The sequence below is a fragment of the Perna viridis genome, chromosome 2 (genome assembly GCF_037379345.1).
Source record: "Perna viridis isolate PV_CMFRI_1.1 ecotype Kerala chromosome 2, ASM3737934v1, whole genome shotgun sequence".
Lineage (NCBI taxonomy): Eukaryota > Metazoa > Mollusca > Bivalvia > Mytilida > Mytilidae > Perna > Perna viridis.
Genome location: NC_142446.1, coordinates 38,477,527 through 38,498,859, shown reverse-complemented (window position 1 = coordinate 38,498,859; position 21,333 = coordinate 38,477,527). Strand labels below are relative to the sequence as shown.

The window sequence follows — 21,333 nt, the reverse complement described above, 5'->3', positions numbered from 1 at the left end:
ATTGGTTTTAAGAGAAGATATGTTAGTTTTATACATCACAATATCAAACTGAATATCACTGGGACCCTAAAAATACTTTATTTTTTTTGCACTTTGAGCTTGAAAGTTTTGAAAATGGGCTAAAATAGGGTTTTTATCTATATAAATTACGAAGTCATGCCAAACTAAGATTTTACGAGTCATAATCGAAATATGTATTTAATAATAGAAATAGATATGCACAAAAAAAAAATCAAACAAATGTATGAATGAGACGTTAACACAAATACATCAATATAAAAAAAGTAGAATGTCAATAAAAAAAATGTTACATATCACAATACAATACCACATTGTGCTCAGCACTTACATGTGAAAAGAGAAAAAAAGATCAAGTGACTTTAAAAAAGAGAAAATCCCAAAAAATCATTGAAAGCCCTAGTGAGAATAGAAATTTGTATCAAGAATGCCAAAAAAATGTAAAATACAATAAAACACAGGTGTAAAAGAAAGGTTGAGCTTTGATAAACTGGCAAGTCATGTGATGAAACTAAGTCACATGATATCACAGGAAACAGTGTCATAATACTGATTTCTAAAAGTGTCAACAACATACATATATAACATTGTGTTCAAACTGGTTATGGTCAAATGTCAAGGATGCAGCAACCTTTCAAAATTTTTACACAGTATTTACTGTTCATACCTACAGGTATTTTTGTAGTTTCAATTTTGTTGACTGCTGACCTTTTAACCAAATCTGAACCCCAGCAACCAAAAATCATTATGCTTTCATCACATAGTCTTCATCCCTTCTAAACATTAGTTCGCTTTGATATTTAGAGGTTTCATGGTGGAAGTCTGGTCGAAGAAGTTTGCTTCGATCCCGAGCAGGATACTTGGACTCAACCCTATTTCTATCCTCTACATTATAAAACATTTGCTCTCTTTTCTCCAAGAATAAATTCTCATCATGTTCATAATGTGGTACTCCTCCAAGCTCTGCATTCTGAAAAAAAAATCCAGGTACTGGTACTTAAATTTCAATGCTTAAACTGAAAAATAATATATCAGTATCATGGTCATTAAAATTAATGAGAAAAGTTTGAATTCCAGAAAAAATTTAGCATCAATTTGATTCTATGAGGATATCAATCCTTCTACATTTAAGGATGTAAATCCTAAATAAAAAAGTTAAATGTACCAATTTTGAACTAATTGTACTACCAGTAATCCATAACTAGATGTCCAAGTTCAAATATGGATGTAATATCTAAAACTGAAAATCTAAAGTGTGTAGAAAAGTGTGATCTAAAATAAAATGAAATAACAATTTTCAAATTTGTTTGAATTTCTAGAGTTTGGAAGTGTGAAAAAAGGAGTCTTTAAAGGACAATAACTCCTAGAATGATTTGTCTTTTGACTTTGATTATAGCCCTCATGAATCTGCAAAATTTTTCTTCCTTCAGTTTTTCTCTTCCTTTTACCATTTTTGAGTTAAGATTCAAATTTAGGAGGAAAAAGGGAAATAACTCTGTTCTTACATCTTCTTCAACATGCGACATAGAACCCTTGTTCTTCTTAAGTTATTTCCACATGACTTCAGTTTCTCTTCAATTATTACATTTTTTAAGATATGACTCAAAATATGAGAAACACAACCAGAAAATCTAACAGTTTTCTCAATTTCTTTTGAAAACATGTGCATCGACAAATGCTCTATTGTTTATACCTATACCTTTGTAATTAATGATCTGTTTTTCATATCCGTTTTCCATTCAGGTACATACATTGGTGGAATGACTGGATGGTTCCTGGAGTAGTCTGGTACCCTGGAATATAAAATGAGGCTTCATTCAAAATTCATTTCATCGTATAGAATTTTAAGTTACAATCATGGTGAAACGATAAATTAAATTAAAGAAAAATATTCTATCTCTTTTATTAAACAGCATGCAACCGATTGTAGATACAAAAGAAAAACATTTATCAAGTACTTAACATCAATTCTTAAGAATATTAAAAAAACTCTTAGACAATATGTAAATTCAAAATAACAAAAAGTAAAAATTAAATACTTCACAGGACATAGCTTGTTACGACCACATGGATCAAACCTTGAACAGTTGAGGAAATTCAAAATTTAAGTATGGACACACTATTTAAACATGATACAGCTTTAAATTTGATTGAGATTAGAAATTTGACAAAAATTTGACCAGTATCAAAATCCACATTCCTAAAGAGTTCCAGTCACAATCTCCAAAATCATTCCTAACCTTACTTAAAGTATGGCACTTTGTGGTGCAATTCCTTAGAGATCCATTCCCTTTCGATCAAGTTATCAACCAGAAACCAGAAAAATGCTTGTTTCTGTCCCTTTGTGGCCCTTAATTCTTAAGACTCAGGTCAGAACCCCTAGAATCAATCCCAGGCTTCCTTTTGTGGTATGAAACCATGTAATATCTATTTACTCACAGTCAAGTTATTGTCAAGACAAGGAAATTTTGTTTCTGGCCCCACATTCCTAAACCATTTAAATCTAAACCACCAAAACCACTCCCATATTGGTAAATGATATTTTGGAACTAATATCCTAGACATTTAATGATCTATATGCTTTTACTGGAGTAAAAAATTCAATTCTTTGAAGAAAAAAATGTTCTGCCATTTTTTGGCCCATAATTCCATAATACTTGGGGCCATAACCTCAAAAAATATATCAATCTTTCTATTGTTGTTTTTAACCTGGTGGTAAAATGTTATAAAGATAAACCAACTAATATTCAAGTCATTGCATGAAAACCAAGTGCATACAGATGTAGTGTAGGCGGCAACATCGACAACACCATTCTATTATACCACTGCAAACTTTTTGCTGTCGTATAAAAAATGTCATGTTAAAAATTAAGTTTATTAAATAAGGTGCAGTTCTTATAAAAAAACCAATGATATTCAATTATCAGATACTGCATGCATAAATTGTTTCATGTACATGCATACATGCACCAAATTAACAAGATGTTGCACCCCAAGTCATGCTATCAATAACCCCACTCAACCACTTCTGTCAAAACAAGATGTACAGTAAACTGGAAGTAAATAAAACAAGGAACCTGGAAATGGGGGTATGATAAAAGCAATATATGTACGTAATATCTAAGCATTACCTCCAATAGTAGCTGAGAAAAGTGAAAATGGGTGGAAACAGACAACGTGATTGCAATATAATTGTATAACATTGGGTTTACATATATGTATTTTTAAAACAATGGTATTATTCTAATTTGGAATATTTTGGATTTTAGAAAGTGACCAAAAAAAATAATTAGTAAAACTAACCCTTACTAAGGGGGTTAGTCATGCTGGCATGGCTATGGGGTAAGGTTAGTTGGATAACAAAAGGTAAAGAAAACTTACTAACCCCCTTAGTCAAGATGGCATAACTAACCTCCCTTATTAGGGGTTGTTTCATAAATATTTTTCTTTCTTATTTTCTTAAATCGAAAATTTTTTCAAACTGAAATAACACCTTGTTTTCAATACTTCTTTTTACAAATCAAACTTATTAGGAACAGTAAAACTCAATTTACACAAGCAAACACTTTTTAATGGGACAGAATCTAATTTAACTTAACTTTCATTTTCTTTTTTTTTTCATTTCAAAACTTAAAATCAAACTTAAAGATAAGAGAAGTCAAAATAATCTGCTAAATAATGAAATACCAATCACGTTATTTCAGTTAAACTGGCATGGAAATGACGACCAACTTTCCAAAATTACCTTCCAAGTACGTGCATAAGACCTGAGATATTATATAATAGTCATGCTAATAGATATACAGTATGAAAAAGCATTCATATTGATGCTAATACATGTGGTTTAGTGATCAATTCTCTATCTACAATAAACATGATAAAAATACAGTATATTAACTTAGCAAAGCTATTTCCTTTACCTTTTAACTGTTTCAAAAACTGTTGTGATGGTAAATGAAAATGATGATCAAGACAGACAAAACAATGATTTATAGCACAAAACAAAGTCTAATTCTAGCTGAAAGTTAAAAAAAAATTTGTCTAGATAATAATCAACCCTTCCTAACATTGAAATGATTGGTGCAATTTCTTACTTTACAGAACTGGAATGAAAATGAGTACATGTACATGCATATCAGTTACAGAACATGAACACTTTATTGATACAATTTTAAGGCCAATAAAAAGGTTTTTATTAGGTTCTCATCCCAATCTACTTCTTTCTTGATATCATTAAAAAAATAGAATGAAAGAATGACAATATATTTTCCCCTTGAAATAGGGTTGAAAATTCTCTGAAAAAAGTAACCAGTCCCATGTTTTTGCAATAGAGATATCCATTTTTTTTTGCTACTGGTAGACCTGCCCAGAAGAGGTAGGACAAGTACTTAAACTCTGAAAATATTTTATAGTGTTCCTACGACACCTTCAATTTTAGGTGATACACATGTAGATGAGAACCTTTAAATTACTTAAACACTTACATCATTTTTTTAAAATTTACAATGATACATGAATCAGCAGAACTAACTGATTAAGTGTGTTGTGGTGAATCATATCTGTAGTGATTTCTGATACAATTTAAATTATTATCAGCAAAATAAAAACTTTTATTACAAATGTATGTATGAGTACTATACTGTTGACTAGAATTCAATGAATATGAATAACCCATTTTTCAGGACACTAGCCCAGCCTTCTAGCCCAAATCGTAATATGGTCAAATATTACATTTTTTTTTATTAAAGCTTAACAAAAAGTCACAAATTGTGCACTAGTCCCATCCTGAGTCAACTTCTTCTAAAGCTGAAGTTCAGGCTAGTGCTTAAGGTGCAAACTGCTAGCCATAAAGTAAGTACATAATTTGATTATTTTATCAGATCCCAATGAAAACAGACTAAAATCTTAACTGCAATTCTGATACATTTTGTATTTATGTTTCTTAATGCTTTTTTTCCTATCCAAAGATGTTTATAGATCTTCATCTTCAAACAATAATTTCACTTGAATCTCTTAAACATATCTAATTTCCATAACCATTGAGATCTGGACTAAGCATGTGTGTATGCAGTAATACTGTAATAGTCCATCCCCTTTTACCTGAAAGCCCTGTACAAACAGAAATGTGTAAATTGTACTTTTTTTCATCATTTTTGTGATTTTAAGAGAAATATACTTTGAATATAACCCAAATATTTTTGTTTTTAGCAAATTGCCAAGAACATAAAAAATATTAGAGCACAAAGTTCAACAAAAGTTAAAGGAAACACAGTCTGTATTTGGAGAAAATTCCAGGTCTGTCAAGAGTGATAAAATTCAACAATTTTCCTTAAATAATTCAAAACTTAGCACATACAAACACTACCTGTATGTATTTCTGACATTGGGCTTCCTAAAACTGCAGACTTAAAAGTTATATGCTCACAAAGGAAGCTACATGTATTAAATGGTAAAATGAAAATTTAGGATCTCATTCTATAAGCCCCAAAATATTCTCAAGATGGTAGATAGGGTGTTTCCAGTAGACAAATTCTTCACTTCTAGAACATCATGGTGTCACAATTGAACATGTGAAAAGTCATGCCAAGCAGCTCCTACACTAAACAGGGGTATTAACTTATGCTTCTTCAAGAGCATTTCGTTATTCACTTGGCCAGTACATAATTGACATAGATAAAACTGCTATAAACTGTGTGATGTGTGACCAACTGCAATGTAACTGTTCCTGTACAGACCAACTGTAAATTTGGCCAGTTTAGGGGCACAGGGGCTTATGTAGAGAGATAACTGGAGGATCCTCAGCAATAGTGATTTTATAATGGGATTGCCATTGCACAAAGACATTCCAATTATCCTAATTCACAAGCGCCTGTGTTTAATTATGTGTAACTTGTACAAAAAATCAATAATGATGTCAATCATTTGTATGTCATTTTATGCTCTGTCAAAAGGCCCTTTAATTGGAATAATAAACATCTTTCTTTCTGGCACATGCAATGTTTTTCTCAATCATTGAAGGAAATCATATCATTTATAATGAGATTACAGTAAAACAAATAATGGTAAATATTGTTATATGGGCAAAAAGTTCTCCCACGTATTTTTTGGAGTGTTACAAGTCGTCCAAAATGGGTAAATCATGAGTTAAAGATATAAAATGCACACTGCACATTGAAAATGTTTCCCTTAGCAACAGAGGTTTTCCTTGATTATTTTGAAGTTCCCCTTGGTTAAAACCAATTCTTTAAACTCTCTACACATAGAATGAACGTTAATATAAACATTCGTGGTTCTATACCTTGCACGACTGTATTTAAATAGGTTTTCAGCAAACTTTTGACTGACTTTAGCTTTGCCTGCTCCTTCCATCTCTGTAGTTTAAGATCTCGCGCAAAGTGCCGTGATAGGACGAGATGAAAACAAACATGGAGGATCAATTCTAATTTGCATCTTGGTGGCGGTTAAAACCAACTTTTCATCATTTTCACCTTCATTTGAAATGCTTAATGTAGGTAATTTAGTCACACTAATAATGACAAATCTTTAATTTTATTTTTTATGTTGTATCGTTGTATCTTGTCATCAAATTTTGTTATCGATGATAGATAGATTTGCCCCACTTGATTATTTTGAGTTTTAACAGATTTTTTAGGTGAACTTCATCTGACATTTTGGGTAAGCATAGGATGAATTCAGTTCTATATCAATATTTTTATTATTTGCAATAAAACTGTACTTCAATGTTCATGTAGACAAGGCTCTATCGGTGGTTAAAACCGGTTTTTAACCAGTTTTCCAAGTTTTTACCATCCTGGTCAGTGTTTCTACAACATCAACAAACAACAACAAGCTTTATTCTCATAAAATATATATTTAGTGCAAAGACAAATAACATATTTTTATAAACCACATAATATATATACAATACAGACTATATAAAACTTAAATACAAGGCAATGGCTACTTGTCCACACATTCGAGTTCAAGGAGCCTCTATACTAGAGGCTAATCGTCCACACATCTGGTATGCGTCAATAATATACGGAATCGTGACCGTTATGGAAATATTGATTTTTTACTTGGTGAACCATGTTTACTGAACAGTCTTCTAATGAAATAAATTTTTTACATTTAACATATTGTTTGTGTTGTGCTTACACGTAATGGACGGATTTTATGTTGGTCAGACGTTTGATTCTTTTGATAATTTGGATGACTTTGTCAAAGACTATGAATTGAAGAACTTTATACAACTGTATAAAAGAAACTCTCAAACTATTGAAAGTGCTATCAACGTACAGCAGAGAGAAATATTGAGAAACACTTAAAATATGTAAGAATTACCTATTCATGTATTCATGGAGGCCAGAATTTTTCTTCGCAGTCCAGTGGAAAAAGACTAAACACAAGGTACTTGTTCAATCATTCTTTGCAAATCAACTGTTGAATGTTTGTATAAAAATGAAATTAAAAATAATTTTAAATTTTTATTATCAATTTTTTTTTGTTGCTTATCTGATAAAGTGTAGCATCATAATAAGCATATATCGTAAGTATGCAAAAAATATTTACACAAATGATAATATATATATATATAATAACAGAATAAACTGTCTCACTATGATATAAAACGACAATAGAACATTTTTAATTATAATAATTGTCCTTTAGATATCCAAAATATCAACTCAACCTCAAGAACTGCACTGGATATACCAGCCTAGGAATCTAATGACAATGCATTGATATAAGTAATACCAGGATCTTCTTTCCCTGAAAATGGAAATGAAACTGGTATGTACCTGTATTTATACAACACTTATAATATTTTACTTCATTACATAAATGAATTTTCAATACAGTAATTCTTATTTTATATTTTATTTAGATATAACCATTCCAATATAGAATAAAGACATTTCAGACACGGCCTCCAGTGATGTTGTAGCGGACGGTGAATAACAGCAAGTCAACTAGATCAGTGATGAAGTGATGGCAGAAGTCATGCGAGATCCAGCACACGTAACTAGGCCTGTGCTAGTTACTGAGAATCATAAGTTAATATATTTGTTAAGGTAAAAAAATAAATTATTAATCAATTTGAAATATATACAGTTATATGTCATTACTTTATCCATTGTCTTATATTGCAGACGTACAACTAAAATTACCACCAAAGATAGTGAAAAAGGGAAGACCAAAGGGAGCTGATGTTACGGTTGTCGGGAAAAAAAGCGATCATTTCGACCAAAGAAAAGGGTATGATTGTGTACATTTTTTCTATTCATTATTATTCTTGTCAATGGGACATCAATTAGCGTAATTGTATATTATTGCACATGTAGGCCTGTCCATTATAAATGAAACTTAATTACCCATGTTATTTCTTCTTCTTACAGCTATTCTTTCATGGATTCTGACGACATAAAAAGTAACCGACATCATGAAGACTGGTGCCAAAGCTAAAGCATCATCATTTACAAAAATTAGTAATAAAATATTGGACGAAAATGTTAACATCCAGCGTGTCAAAAAATACTTCACTTCTGAAGCATGGGCAGATTTGATTTCTACTATAAAAGAGCATCCTGAATGGACATGTTTCAGGGGTAAAGAGAAACTGTCCGACCAAGACTCGATGGCATGTTATTGCTGCCTTTATTGGTAGCATTGAAAATGTACGGGATTAAAAATGTGCCAAAACAATATTTCTGGCTGTGCAAATTTTGTTCTAAATAGTCTTTCATGTATTTTATTATTAGTTCAGTTAAAAAACAATATAATTTTTAGAATACTCCTCTATATTTACCTTTTATTTCAGATTTACAATTTTTTATTTAATTCTACTTTAATTCTTAATGATTTTTAATCGATATTTGTTACATCAGATTTTATAACTTTTAATGTATTTGTGTCATTTTGTATATATTGTATATTTTTACAATAAAGAAATGAATTTCTCGCAATTTCAACATCACTTCTGTAAATGAAGCGTTTCTGTCATGTTTCCATATATTATTGACGTATACCGGATGTTTGGACGATTAGCCTCTAGAGGCTCCTCGTCCTCGAATGCGTGGACGAGCAGCCGCTGCCATTCATAAACATGTTACAACTATTACAATATTGGAGGACTTGCTCTTTTGTTTATAATTTTAATAAATTTATGCAAATTAGCCACTTTTTTATTTTTTCAGTGACATTATTTCTCTAAAACTCAAAATATTTTACTGCTTTACATTTCACAAGCTCCTTGTTCATATACCACCTTCTTTATCTTATTGTTGCAAGTGAAGGACATTTTAAATTTTATAAATGGTACTGTCCCCTATTTGTAAGTTATACAGATTACCAAAACGATTTTCCCTACTTAAATTTTGTCCATGGGCTGTCTCAATGGGTAATCTATGGTAACTGTTCTATATCTGTGGCAGTATGTAGTAGATAGTGAGATTTAATTGACTTTGCTAAAGGATTAATTCATTCAATGAATCGGTTTGTCGCTGTCACTGAAGGGTCTACGGTTTTACGGTTCAATCCTTGGTGGCGGAGGTGTAATTTTGTGACACAAATCATGCTCTCCTGTTACATCTACGTACTTGTATAATTAAAGGCTTTATCTCATTCAGAGTTTAATAATACATGTGCATGTAGTCTGCAAAGTTCAAAACAGAAAGTTTTTTTACAAATCATATAATTAACAGTTTTTACACCGATATACTAATTTCTAATGTGGTTTGTGTTTGGCAATTTTTCTTTCTTAATTACCAAAAAAAAGCAATTTTTAATCATGTACATGTAAAAGTGATTTGGCAAATGATGATTAACTTGGTATTTTACATTACGTTCGTATGTGTATCTCCGCTGTTCCACTGTTGCTGTTGTCAAGAACCTAACCTGCCTAGGAAGAAAATATAACTCCGATTATATTATCAAAATAGAAGCATAACTTTTCTAAGATAAGAAAGGCAACCATTTTCTTGTTTGGAATTGCAGCTGTCGTCTGAATTTTGTTTATGTCACATGATATGTGTAAAATATTCCCACCATCCGCGGAGAACTGTAATATTTCCGGTATCTGTACAGATTGATCTGACAGGCCAAAATTGAAATGAATGTTGCTAGAGATGCCCTTTAGGGATAAAAAATATGAAGTATTGCGAAGTGCTATAAAGTTATTGACCATCTTGAGAGAGAGGAGAAAGGGGGACGTGGTGTGCTCATGGGGTTGATATTTTGGGGAAAAAAATTGTTCAGGTTATTCTATCATTTATTGAAAAAAAAAATCCCCCATTAATTAACAAGACAGATTTTCAAATCAAAACATTGATTTTGCTTGCTGCTAACATATAAATACAAATATTGCACTTGCAAAGCAAATATTTTCATCCGGGTTGACTCCTTTGTAATGTCCTTTTTTATGAGTCTCGCACAGACAGTACATGTATGGTAAAGCTCACGGTGCATGCTTATTCAAGCAATGCCTACCCCATATTAATACTACATTATTTATAATAAAAACAATGCAGTGTATTATTACACATTTTGTTTTCCATAATCTTCTATGTTATTTATTAGATATCAATGAAACCTCACAATTATTTGGTAAAATGCAGGAGGTGGAAGACAATTTAAATTGTAAATAAAGTTTTTGAGGTTACCCATAGCAAATGGTTGAATTTAAGTGCATGTATTTTTCATAACATTTTGTGGTTGTGAGTGTTTTTAAAAATTTTATGAAGAAAAAAATTACACCCGAGTCTACAAGTTGAGATATTCTTATTCTGACAATTTGAATTAATTTCCATTAAAGCAGGGCATAGTCTAGAGCGAGAAATGAACAAAATTCTTCTCCATGTTTGTCTTCACTTCTCCAATTTGTTTTTAACCAGGAGAAGTGTATAGACAAAATAGCAATATTATTATTTTTCAAACTGAATACATTAAAAATTCTCCTTTTAATCATTGATTATTAAAGGCACAATTTTCTTGTTGTTTTGTTTCTTAGTTTTAGTACAATTTTATCTGTGTCTCCTTTTTAGCTGAGTAAAAAAATATTGCCTTTTATGCTTGCAGGCAGAAACAAAACCCTAATGGATGCACACATTGTCAGACAGTTTCAGAATCTACAAGTTTTGTCGAGAACAAATGGTTTGAAGATGGATGACCTTGTTAGTGACCTTACCATGGCATTAGACGAATCAACAAGATCACCAAAATCATCCAAGAATTATATGTCAATGGCTTCATCATCAAAAAAACAAAAGAAAAGGAAAGGGAAAAAGAAAAGGATAGCTTGTGTTGAGCTAGACAATACAAGTGAAGCTTCTGAGAGTAGTTTAGAGGGTGCTCTGAGAGGTTATATTGAAAACCAAATCCAACAAAGTGACTCAGATGACATATTGAGCAAGACACGTTACTACACAAGATTATCTATGCCAGCAAGAAGTGAATATCTGCCATCTGTGGAGTCAGATTCATTTACAGATAATATATCTACTGGCAAACCACAAAGAAGAAGGAAAAAGTACCGGTCAATGATACTGGACATTGAAGCAATGCCTGCACCAAAGAGTACCAAAGTTCCATTCAAACCAAAAAATAAAGGCAAGATGGAGGTTGAAATACAGAAAGAATCCCCAAAACAAGAGTCATCTCAGGAAAGCAGTTCTTCTACTGTGTTTCCTGGCAAGAGGAAAAGAAGTTCAAAATCCAAGTGTGAAAATTTGAAGGATATCTATGGGAAGGATGACAATATGGACACTGGAAATGAATCTCAGTATGTTAAAACATGTTTAATAAGTGTTGGTCTTAAAACATATGTACAATGCTAGCATGAAATATTTATGGCAATAAGTCATGTTAATAATTCTTGGGCTTTAACTTAACTTTAACTATGTAAGTAAATGTACACAAAAAAATCTATATCAATTCATGTAAATACAGTTAAATACTGTGTGTAACTATTTGTTATCTTTTAAAATTGTTTGATTTATTTACAAAAAAAATGTACATGTAGTTAAAAAAAATAATTTGGTCTTGAAAGTCAAGAGGGGATGTACATTTTGATTAAAGGACATTGAGGAACCAAAAGTCTCATTTTATTTTACATAGAATTTTTTTTTAAAAATCATGAATTGTAGATATTCATTGAATTGATATGTACAATTATCCTTCGCAAATTTACAATATTGATATTTGTGCTAACTTACAGAAAAAGATTTAGCAGTATTGCTGAGGTGTAATGCAGGAACAGCTTTAAAATATTGACTATGCCTGCCCTCTTGCCATGAGTGTGCTTCATTTATAAATTATGTTTTGTGTATTTGTCAGGGAGAGCAGTTCATGGACAAGTTTTAGTAGCAGTGATAGTGAGAGTGGTGTTACTACTTATGATGAAGGAAGAGAAGGTGAGGTGTAGGTTTTAGTCTTTTATGTGGCCTTGAATTATCTTTGGTTTAAATTTTAAATTGATTATGGAAATGGTAAATCTTATACAAGTTTGGTTTAGTTACCCCTAGCTCTATGCATCATACTTGTTGAAATTTGGTCAGTGAAAGACATTAGCAGTAGACCTATGGACTATGTAAAATCAAGCGGGTCTATGATGAAACTGGCTCAAGTTGCTTTAAAATGTACAGTGCATTCTATGTAAAATTATGGTAGGTCTATGTTGACAAAAAAATCAGTTTCTAACACTGCTTGGTTTAGAGAAGTGAAAGTGTAGTGAATTTAAAAGATTATGTCAAAACTAGTCTTGAAATTGTCTGCTTGCTGCAAAGTTTGTTTTGCCTACATGTAATATCCATACAAATACATGTATGTTATTTATAGATTAAAATGAAACCTTCCACAGTTATTCAGTAAAATGTGTTGATGTGGAATACTGATTTTATTGTCAATTTTGTTTCCTTCAGCCAATAAATGAATCTGTTTACTGTTTTTTGTTTTGTTTTTGTGCCCAAGAGAATTTTGGATTTTTTTTACATACTTTTTGGTTGTCGTTGTTAAAAATGTATTAAAAAATACCTTTGTCTCCCTTTCACAGCTGATGATGAGCAGAGTGATTTTTTCCATGAGTCAGGACCAGCATGTGGTATCCCAGGGATTATACCGTGGTGGGATGATTCTGCCAAGAATGAAATGGAGTCCGAGCAAGAAAAGGAGTTTCAACAAATTCTTACAGGAACTTTTGAACATATGTCAAAGTCATCACAATTGGCATTTAAAGCCAGAGTAACCAAGTTAATGGCAAAGGTATATTATTAGAACATTAATGACCTATGCTCATGTTATTAAGTGTATCAATACCATGTGTCAAGGATAAAAATAAATACATGTTACTAAGTTTATCAATACCATGTGTAATACATGTTACTAAGTGTATCAATACCATGTGCATGTACATGTTACTAAGTGTATCAATACCATGTGTAAAGGATAAAAGTAAATACTAATTTGTCTGGTCTTGTCTGCAACCAAAGTTACATAAGGTGAGACTAAGGTATTGCTTTTCTGCTATTGGCATCAACGTCCACATAAAGATTTGAATGTTAAGTTTTAATTAAATCAGTTTAATGTGAACAGCATGTGCTAGGTCAATGTTATTAGGTCTACAGTTGCATTAGCATCACTTCATAAGATTTTCATATCTGTATCATGCACATGCCCCCACAGTCACTTTCATATTTTATATAACAGTGCCCATATGCATTTGGAAAAACATTTCTCTGAGATAACAGTTGATATTGCAATTATGTTATGCAAACTTAATTATATTTAAATTAACTCTTTTACCAAAATTTCAATATAAATATTTTGAGAAAAAGAAATTTGATATATTTATTATATTTTTAGTCTGGCAGAGAAGTAAGGTTTGGCAGAAGAAGACTCAAAGAAAAGGTTTGTCAAATGGATAAATGCAAAGTAAAATAGTTTCATCAGATAACATTTCTCTTCGAGTTTCTAATTGAAAAAACTGATCTTCAGGTCTTTGATCAGTGGCCAATTCAGGAAGGGCTGAAAAGACCAGACAGCAGGCCTCCTTTATATAAAGTCCAATGCTTAAAATATCTCAAATTACATTTCTGGGCATAAAAATGTAGACTATAAAAAAGTGATATTCTCTTAATATATGTTATAGCATCGTGGGAAGGGTTCACTTTAGATACCCAAAAATTCGAAATTTCTGTCAGATATGTGAAATTGCTTGAGTTTTCAATTAATACCAGTACAACAAGTCATAAAAGTGTCCTGACTCTGGCATCAATTTTACAAAATTTGTAATGACATTACAATAGCACTGTAACGCCATAACTTATAAACTTTTTGTGTTATTGAAAACTGATTTTTTTTCTCATCTTTTTATTGATTCCTATTAGACAAGAAGTTATACAGTATCTAACTATGTAGAGGACAAACAGATGTGGAACTCTATGCAGGGTCTTTACTCTCCTCCCTTCTCCAGTAATGGAAGTAACGATCCTAAGAAACTGAGGAAATCTCCTCCATTGACTAACCCAGAAGGTAAAGTTCAGAGGAAATCCCCTCTACTAAAATAACCTAGAAGGTAAATTTCTGCAGAAATCCCCTGTACTAAAATAACCTAGAAGGTGAAGATATGAGGAAATCCCTTCCACTAACCCAGAAGGTAAAGTTATGAGGAAATCCCCTTCACTAACCCAGAAGGTTAATGTCTAGGGAAATGTACCAAGTTGTTCTGTTTTTTTTTACATGTGACCAAGATTTTCTGTAATTTCCATTTATAAACTAGGTCACATTAAAGGCAGAAATTGCTGAAGATAGGTAATTGTAATATAAAATTGTTATTTATGAGTAGTCAAATGAGTATGTTCTGAAAATGTCTAAATCACCCCCCCCAAAACTATAGTGTTTCAAATAAAATTAATAATTGCATAATTCACAAGTTGCATATGTGCCATCCTGAAAAACAGTTTAATTACTGTTAATGCATGTGTTGCATTAAAATTGTTGATTAAAATAAGACAAAATTAAGAAATTTAGCCGAATTGTGTTTAAGTAGCTTATTTCATGACACATTTTTATGTAGAAAATATAGAGCGTATTTGTCAAGCTCTGATATTTATGCAAAAATAGCTTTCTATACCATTATAAATTCTGACAGAAGATTTTGTTGTGCATAGCTTGTGCTATATTTTTTTGGATTAAAAAACTACCCATAATCCTCTTATTTTTGTGAAAATTCTTTGAAAACTGTGTAGAAGGTTAAGTTTTGTTTCCTCCATGTGACAAAGTTATCACACAACAACTTATATTTTCTGTGTATTAGTATTCAGATAGTATTTTAGCTTTAAAATAGGTAAATAGAAAATTTCAAATAGTAAGTTGAATCTTCCGCTAAATAGTAGGCCTGAAACTAGTATTAGTGAATTTATCCCTTTTTTCATTTACAACCTTTTACATTACAAAATTCAATGGTTGAAGAATTTAGGGAATAAGCTCGGTTTTAATTTGATGTCAGCTAGTGATGTAAAAGATATGAACCTTTTTATGTTTCTTCTATTTTACAGGTTTTGTTGGAGAGAATGCAAGCCCTATACCTGAATCTAATATAGGGAACAAAATGCTACAGAGCATGGGTTGGAAACCAGGCTCTGGACTAGGAGCAGAAGGAGGAGGAATAAAGGCACCAGTACTAGCATATAGACGATTACGTAGGGCAGGATTAGGACATTCTAAAGTAAAACCAAAGAAATCATAGTGCCAAACACATTTTAAGATCCATCCAAAAAGTCATAAATATCTACTCTGATTAAAATCTGCTGTTAATATTTGGTATAATACCACAGCTGATTTTAATCAAAAAGTAACAACTTCATTTTAAAGGGCAATGTGTAATATTTTTAGAAAATTTTTCCCTTTTAACTTTTTTTGTAACATACAAGATTTTATGACACTACTAGTAATATCTGTACCAATGGCATATCAGTATGGTATTTGAACCATTTTATACGTCAAGATCAGTGATGGGAAATTCACTTCTGTTTGAGTGATATTTTTTTGCATAACATTTTGTTGTTGTTTGAAGCTGTAGATAAGCAGTTGCATAATAGTAGTTTTGCAATAACTTGGCATAAAACTTTCAGATTTCTAATAAAAAATGTAAATTTAAAAAAAGCCAGTTGGAGAAATTTTATGACAGTTTTATTGTTCATATGGTTTCTATTTACATTTTTCTTCAAACTATGAATTAGAATTCCAAAGTAGATATAAAAACAGGAGATGTGGTATGGTTGCCAATGTGACAGTCATTCACCAAATACCAAGAAACAATTAAACTTCTACAGGTCACTCTTCGGTCTTCAATGGTGGGCAAAACCTATACCATAAAACAAGCCGTAAAAAGTCCCAAAACAAGTGAAATGAAATTAGTGTTAACTTTCTATTAAAGATATATTTTGTATAGAAATTCATAGAGCATAGAGGAGGAAACCGAAATCACTGTCCTTAATCCCTTTGCAGCAATCAAATAGAAAATTCAATGAAACCATGAACAAAATGAAAAAAATACAGTTAATACAGTGTAAACATTTCCAGGTTAAAGTTGAGAAATGTTAAGAAAAAGGAATAATGCCTGTGAAATTCACAAATAGCTTTTTTTTTTTGTATTGATACATGAATTTAAAATTGACAGTTGTGTTTTTTCGTACTTAGTAAGAAAATGCTTTAATGTATGAAAAACTGTAAAGCATGTACTTTTTATACTAAATTTTGCAACTTTATCCCTCAAATCTGGTATAAAATTTTTGCAGTCTTTTATTGTCATATTTAAAAAAATTAAGATGTTTATTAAGACTGAAAATTGTCGGGTTTTGTTTTGTATGTCCCTTTTATTTCATTTAAAAACTTGGAATGAAACCTTGCAAAAATTACCTGTATATGGTATGATTTCTCCTTAATGAGTTTGTCAGTATCATTTATTATTAGTAAATATGACTTTACACTGGTTGTAAGATTTCTATCAGTATGTTAAAAGTTACATCCACTTTCTCTTTCTCAATATTTCTTCTTTGTTCTTGCTGCTTGATATTATCTGTCCTGGGCTTTTGCAGTGGTACTTATATTACAGTGAGTGAAATAGTAAACTTCAGGTGATTGAGTTGGCCTTACTGTGAGGATAAACATTACAATTTACCTGATGTGCTTTAAGTAGTTAACTAGACAATCAATTCAAATTTAAATTTCCTTATTATTTGTTCAGTTAATTACCTAAGACATTCTATCAGATGGTTGTCATTTATTCTAGGGAAGACAACCTCTTTTCCCAGAAGTGAATTATTTTACTCACTGTAGTTATGAATTACTTACGCAGTTGCTAGTGTCACTGTTCTCTATTTTGATTGTGAGATCGATGGTGAAAAATGTCAGTTGTATGGGTCACTATGTAATGCATCTGTAAAATCACATTTGAGATGCTCAGACTTTTAATGAGGTTGCAAATACTTTCTGTGTCATTTTCAGAACTGCTGTTTAGGCCATTCAATATTGATTTTTTGGTTCTCAGGTCATTTTCGTGAAAAATTAGAGAGTGAAGCACGTCTTATCCCACTTTACTTTTGTTAGGAATTAGGGTGAATTTTACATTGTTCATTGTAAGGAAAAATGATTAATAGATCCCTTATTAGTTTTTATTATATTGGTATGGCAATATAAACTGTACTAAGTGTTTACCCAAGTTTTCAGTGGTTTTAGCTATTACCAGTAAATATATTTTTCTGTCCTATAAATTTGATCACCTATTGAAATACTTATTCATGTAAAATTAAGCATATTGTGAACTGAGAAATATGTGTTTTTTTTACTTTTTGCTATAAATTTTCTTTCAATCAATCCTTTTTTGATAAGTGCTTGTCAAATTATTTTGTAATGAATGAAAATTTTCATGACAATTTTATTTTTTGGTTTCAAATCTGATTACAAAAATAGCTAAAAGTAAAAATGCAGAAAAATTTCCCAGCTTACAGTATCCTACTGTTTGACAGTGACAGTGTTAATACAGTGAAACCTGTCTAAACCAAAGTCATATTGAAATGTAGAATTTGTCCAGTTTACACAGGTGTTCAGGTTATTCAGGTTCAGATTACATTAAATCTGATATGAAGAGACTTCAAAACATATCTGCTTTAGACAAGTTTTGGTTTATTCAGGGTTCTGTTTAGACAGGTGACGCTGAACCGATCGCTTATTTTATTATTCACTTAGTTATTGATTTTGTTGTTAAATTTGTCTTTTTTTTCTTGCTTGGTTGATTAGAGGATCATAGTATTGAAGTGTAGAATGATATGGATTTGTATCGTTTATTTTTATGAGTATATTATATTTTGTAAAAACTTTTTCTAGTATTGAAAATTTTCAGTATGTTGCAGTGAACAATGTGCGATGAATTTTCCTTTGAAAAAGCTGAACAGCTTTACAAAGCTGTTATATTGTACTTGTAAACTTTAAACATTGGTCTTAGGTTTCTTAACTTAATTTGATAAGGACTACATGTTTCATTTTTTAGAAATTTCACTCTCCTCTTTTTATATGTGTCACCAACCAGGTCTAGTTGCATCTTATCCCTGTCTGTCTGTCTGTCCATCATGCTTTGTGTTTTTTGTAACTCAAAAAAGTGTTGACCAATATTACTCAAACTTTGCACAATGTTAACATGCATATTGATGATATGCTTCTCTTATTGTGGAGAGATTTTTTTCTTATACTTTTAGCATGTTGAACTTATCAATTTTATTGTCACTTAATGTTCTTTGTATAATCTGTAACTCAGCAAGTGTTTAACCAATATTATGTAAACTCTTCACAATTGAATAATACAGATGTACAAATCTTTTTAGGAACAAATTTGAAAATATTTGATGTAAATTTCTATCTCTCAAACTAAGCCATTTGCTATCATAAAGGCATACTTGATGTTTATGTACATATTGAAGAAATTTATGTGCTGATATATATATGATGGTGATGCAGGTTCATACCTGTGAAGAGTTCATTTAGTTTTGGGTTTTTATTGTCAAAGTGCTTTCCTTAAACTTCAATTTTCACAGAAAATAGAGAGCTATGGTCTCATTTTAATTATTAATTATATTATAACATGATTAGAATTGAATGTTTTTTAAAGTGATTCATGTAGCTGTTGAAATGTTTCAATTATACATAATGACATACACAACAACGTATTTCTTTCCAATGACATGTATGTGTTAAGTGTCTATGAAGCCTGCAGATATCTTTAGGGTTATATCAAAATGCTGAATGACCTTTGAGTAGAACTATGGTATTACTGTATGGTGGTGTAAAATTTGACTATTTTGATGCAAAATGGTATACAACAAATTTTTGTGTTTCTAATTTCAACGAATGCTAAGTTGTGCATTGAGTACTGATGCCAGGAGTAAATATTCTGCAGGATTTATTTTTGTGCTTTTAGACAAACCACTAAAATATGCCAAAATGTGCACCCCGCAAGAAGTACCCGCTATACAGTATATTGGTAGTTCTTTCATTGCTGTTTTACAGGGAGTAGCTCGTTATATTTGAAACATGTTTGTCCTAATAACTGTATGGTAGTGTTTTCCAAAGATAATTTTGGAACACAATTTGTATGAAACGGTGACAGTATTTCTGTGAAAAGAACTCACTTTTTATGTCTTGCTTACAACGTACACAATACTGTATAAGGGTTTTATGTTCCATGACAGACAAGAACCTCATTTTACATGCATTGCCCATTTAGGATTATTTTTAGTTCATTGTCATGAATATCCTTAATTGATTATTCTGAAATAGTTTAAGTGGAATGAAGTGGAGGAGATTTAAGAATCAATTAAGAATTATATTGTACTACCGGTAAGCCAATCTGTCAGTCTGTTCAATTTTGTAAATAGGCTGAATTACCTATCAGATGCACAAAACCTTAAGCAAGTATGTATGTTACAAAATGATCCAATAGGAGATTAGTCACAGTGGTTCAGTTTTATTCAAAACAGTAGTTCATATCAGTCCCTCTTTGTGTATTTTAAGAACAAGACTGTAAGATTCAAACAAAACTCAGAAATTTGTAACATGCATGTCGAAAGCCCATCATTTAAATGGTACATTACACTTACTTTTTTGGGGTTTGTAGTAATTTTGCTAAGAAAACCGTGAAACCCAATGAACATTTAATTCTGTACACTTTCAGCAAAAATAATACATATATAACTCTTGTGACATACATAAATGTACATAAATAAATAGAAAGATTTGAGGTAAAATCCAATTTTATGTAATTTAATATTCTTGTACTTTTAATATGTTGCTATTTTAAAAGTTAGATAAAACATTGTTTGATAAATAGTGTGTATCTTAGGCACCAAGAAAGAAAGTGGTTTTTATAATTAGACACATTTGTTACTGATTTGAAATATTTTTTTTTATTATATGAAACTTAAGGTGTGATTTGAGAAAAATTTTAAAAGTACAATATCATGTTTTTAGGAGAGATTTTAATTAGTATCAAAAATATGCCTAATTATAGGCATACGATGGTTATTTAAATTATCAGACTAAATTGTGAAGCAGTTACATATATCTGTTTGTAGGCTTAAATACCCTGTATGGTTTGTTAAGTCTTAATGTTTTAATTACCACCTTTGTTTAAACTTGGAAGTCTGTGATTTAATTCTGTTGAAAAGTTACTTACATAAATAAAGATACCAACTTTAATATCCTTTGCTTTTATGAATTATTGGATGCAGCAGTATCAAGTTCAAAAGTCCTTCCTGAACAAAATGATATGTTGAAATTCTGCATGTTCATCTTTATGGAATAGAAAAAGGAAGAGTTATAGTGAAATACAACAAATACACCAGCCTATAACATAGATACACCAGCCTATAAGACAAAAACACCAGCCTATAACACAGATACACCAGCCTACAACACAGATACACCAGCCTACAACATAAATACACCAGCCTATAACACAAATACACCAGCCTATAACACAGATACACCAGCCTATAACACAAATACACCAGCCTATAACACAAATACACCGGCCTATAACACAGATACACCGGCCTATAACACAAATACACCAGCCTATAACACAAATACACCAGCCTATAACACAGATACACCAGCCTATAACACAAATACACCAGCCTATAACACAAATACACCAGCCTACAACATAAATACACCAGCCTGTAACACAGATACACCGGCCTATAACACAAATACACCAGCCTATAAACACAGATACACCAGCCTATCACACAAATACACCAGCCT

At 31.2% G+C, this 21,333-nt stretch overlaps 2 protein-coding genes across 2 annotated transcripts; one reads left to right on the top strand and one right to left on the bottom strand.

Moving 5' to 3' along the window:
* Positions 1 to 182: 182 nt before the first annotated feature.
* On the bottom strand, positions 183 to 6,429 carry LOC148624953 (sperm-associated microtubule inner protein 10-like). Its single transcript, XM_088568104.1, has 3 exons — positions 6,317 to 6,429; positions 1,718 to 1,811; positions 183 to 988 (listed from the first exon to the last, which is right to left on the bottom strand). Exons 1-3 carry the CDS (start codon positions 6,385 to 6,387, stop codon positions 764 to 766), a joined length of 390 nt encoding a protein of 129 aa, XP_088424230.1. The 5' UTR covers positions 6,388 to 6,429; the 3' UTR covers positions 183 to 763.
* LOC148624952 (G patch domain-containing protein 2-like) lies at positions 6,423 to 20,763 on the top strand. Its single transcript, XM_088568102.1, has 7 exons — positions 6,423 to 6,526; positions 11,095 to 11,797; positions 12,352 to 12,428; positions 13,067 to 13,275; positions 13,876 to 13,920; positions 14,400 to 14,544; positions 15,570 to 20,763. Exons 2-7 carry the CDS (start codon positions 11,112 to 11,114, stop codon positions 15,758 to 15,760), a joined length of 1,353 nt encoding a protein of 450 aa, XP_088424228.1. The 5' UTR covers positions 6,423 to 6,526; positions 11,095 to 11,111; the 3' UTR covers positions 15,761 to 20,763.
* The last annotated feature ends 570 nt before the right edge of the window (positions 20,764 to 21,333 follow it).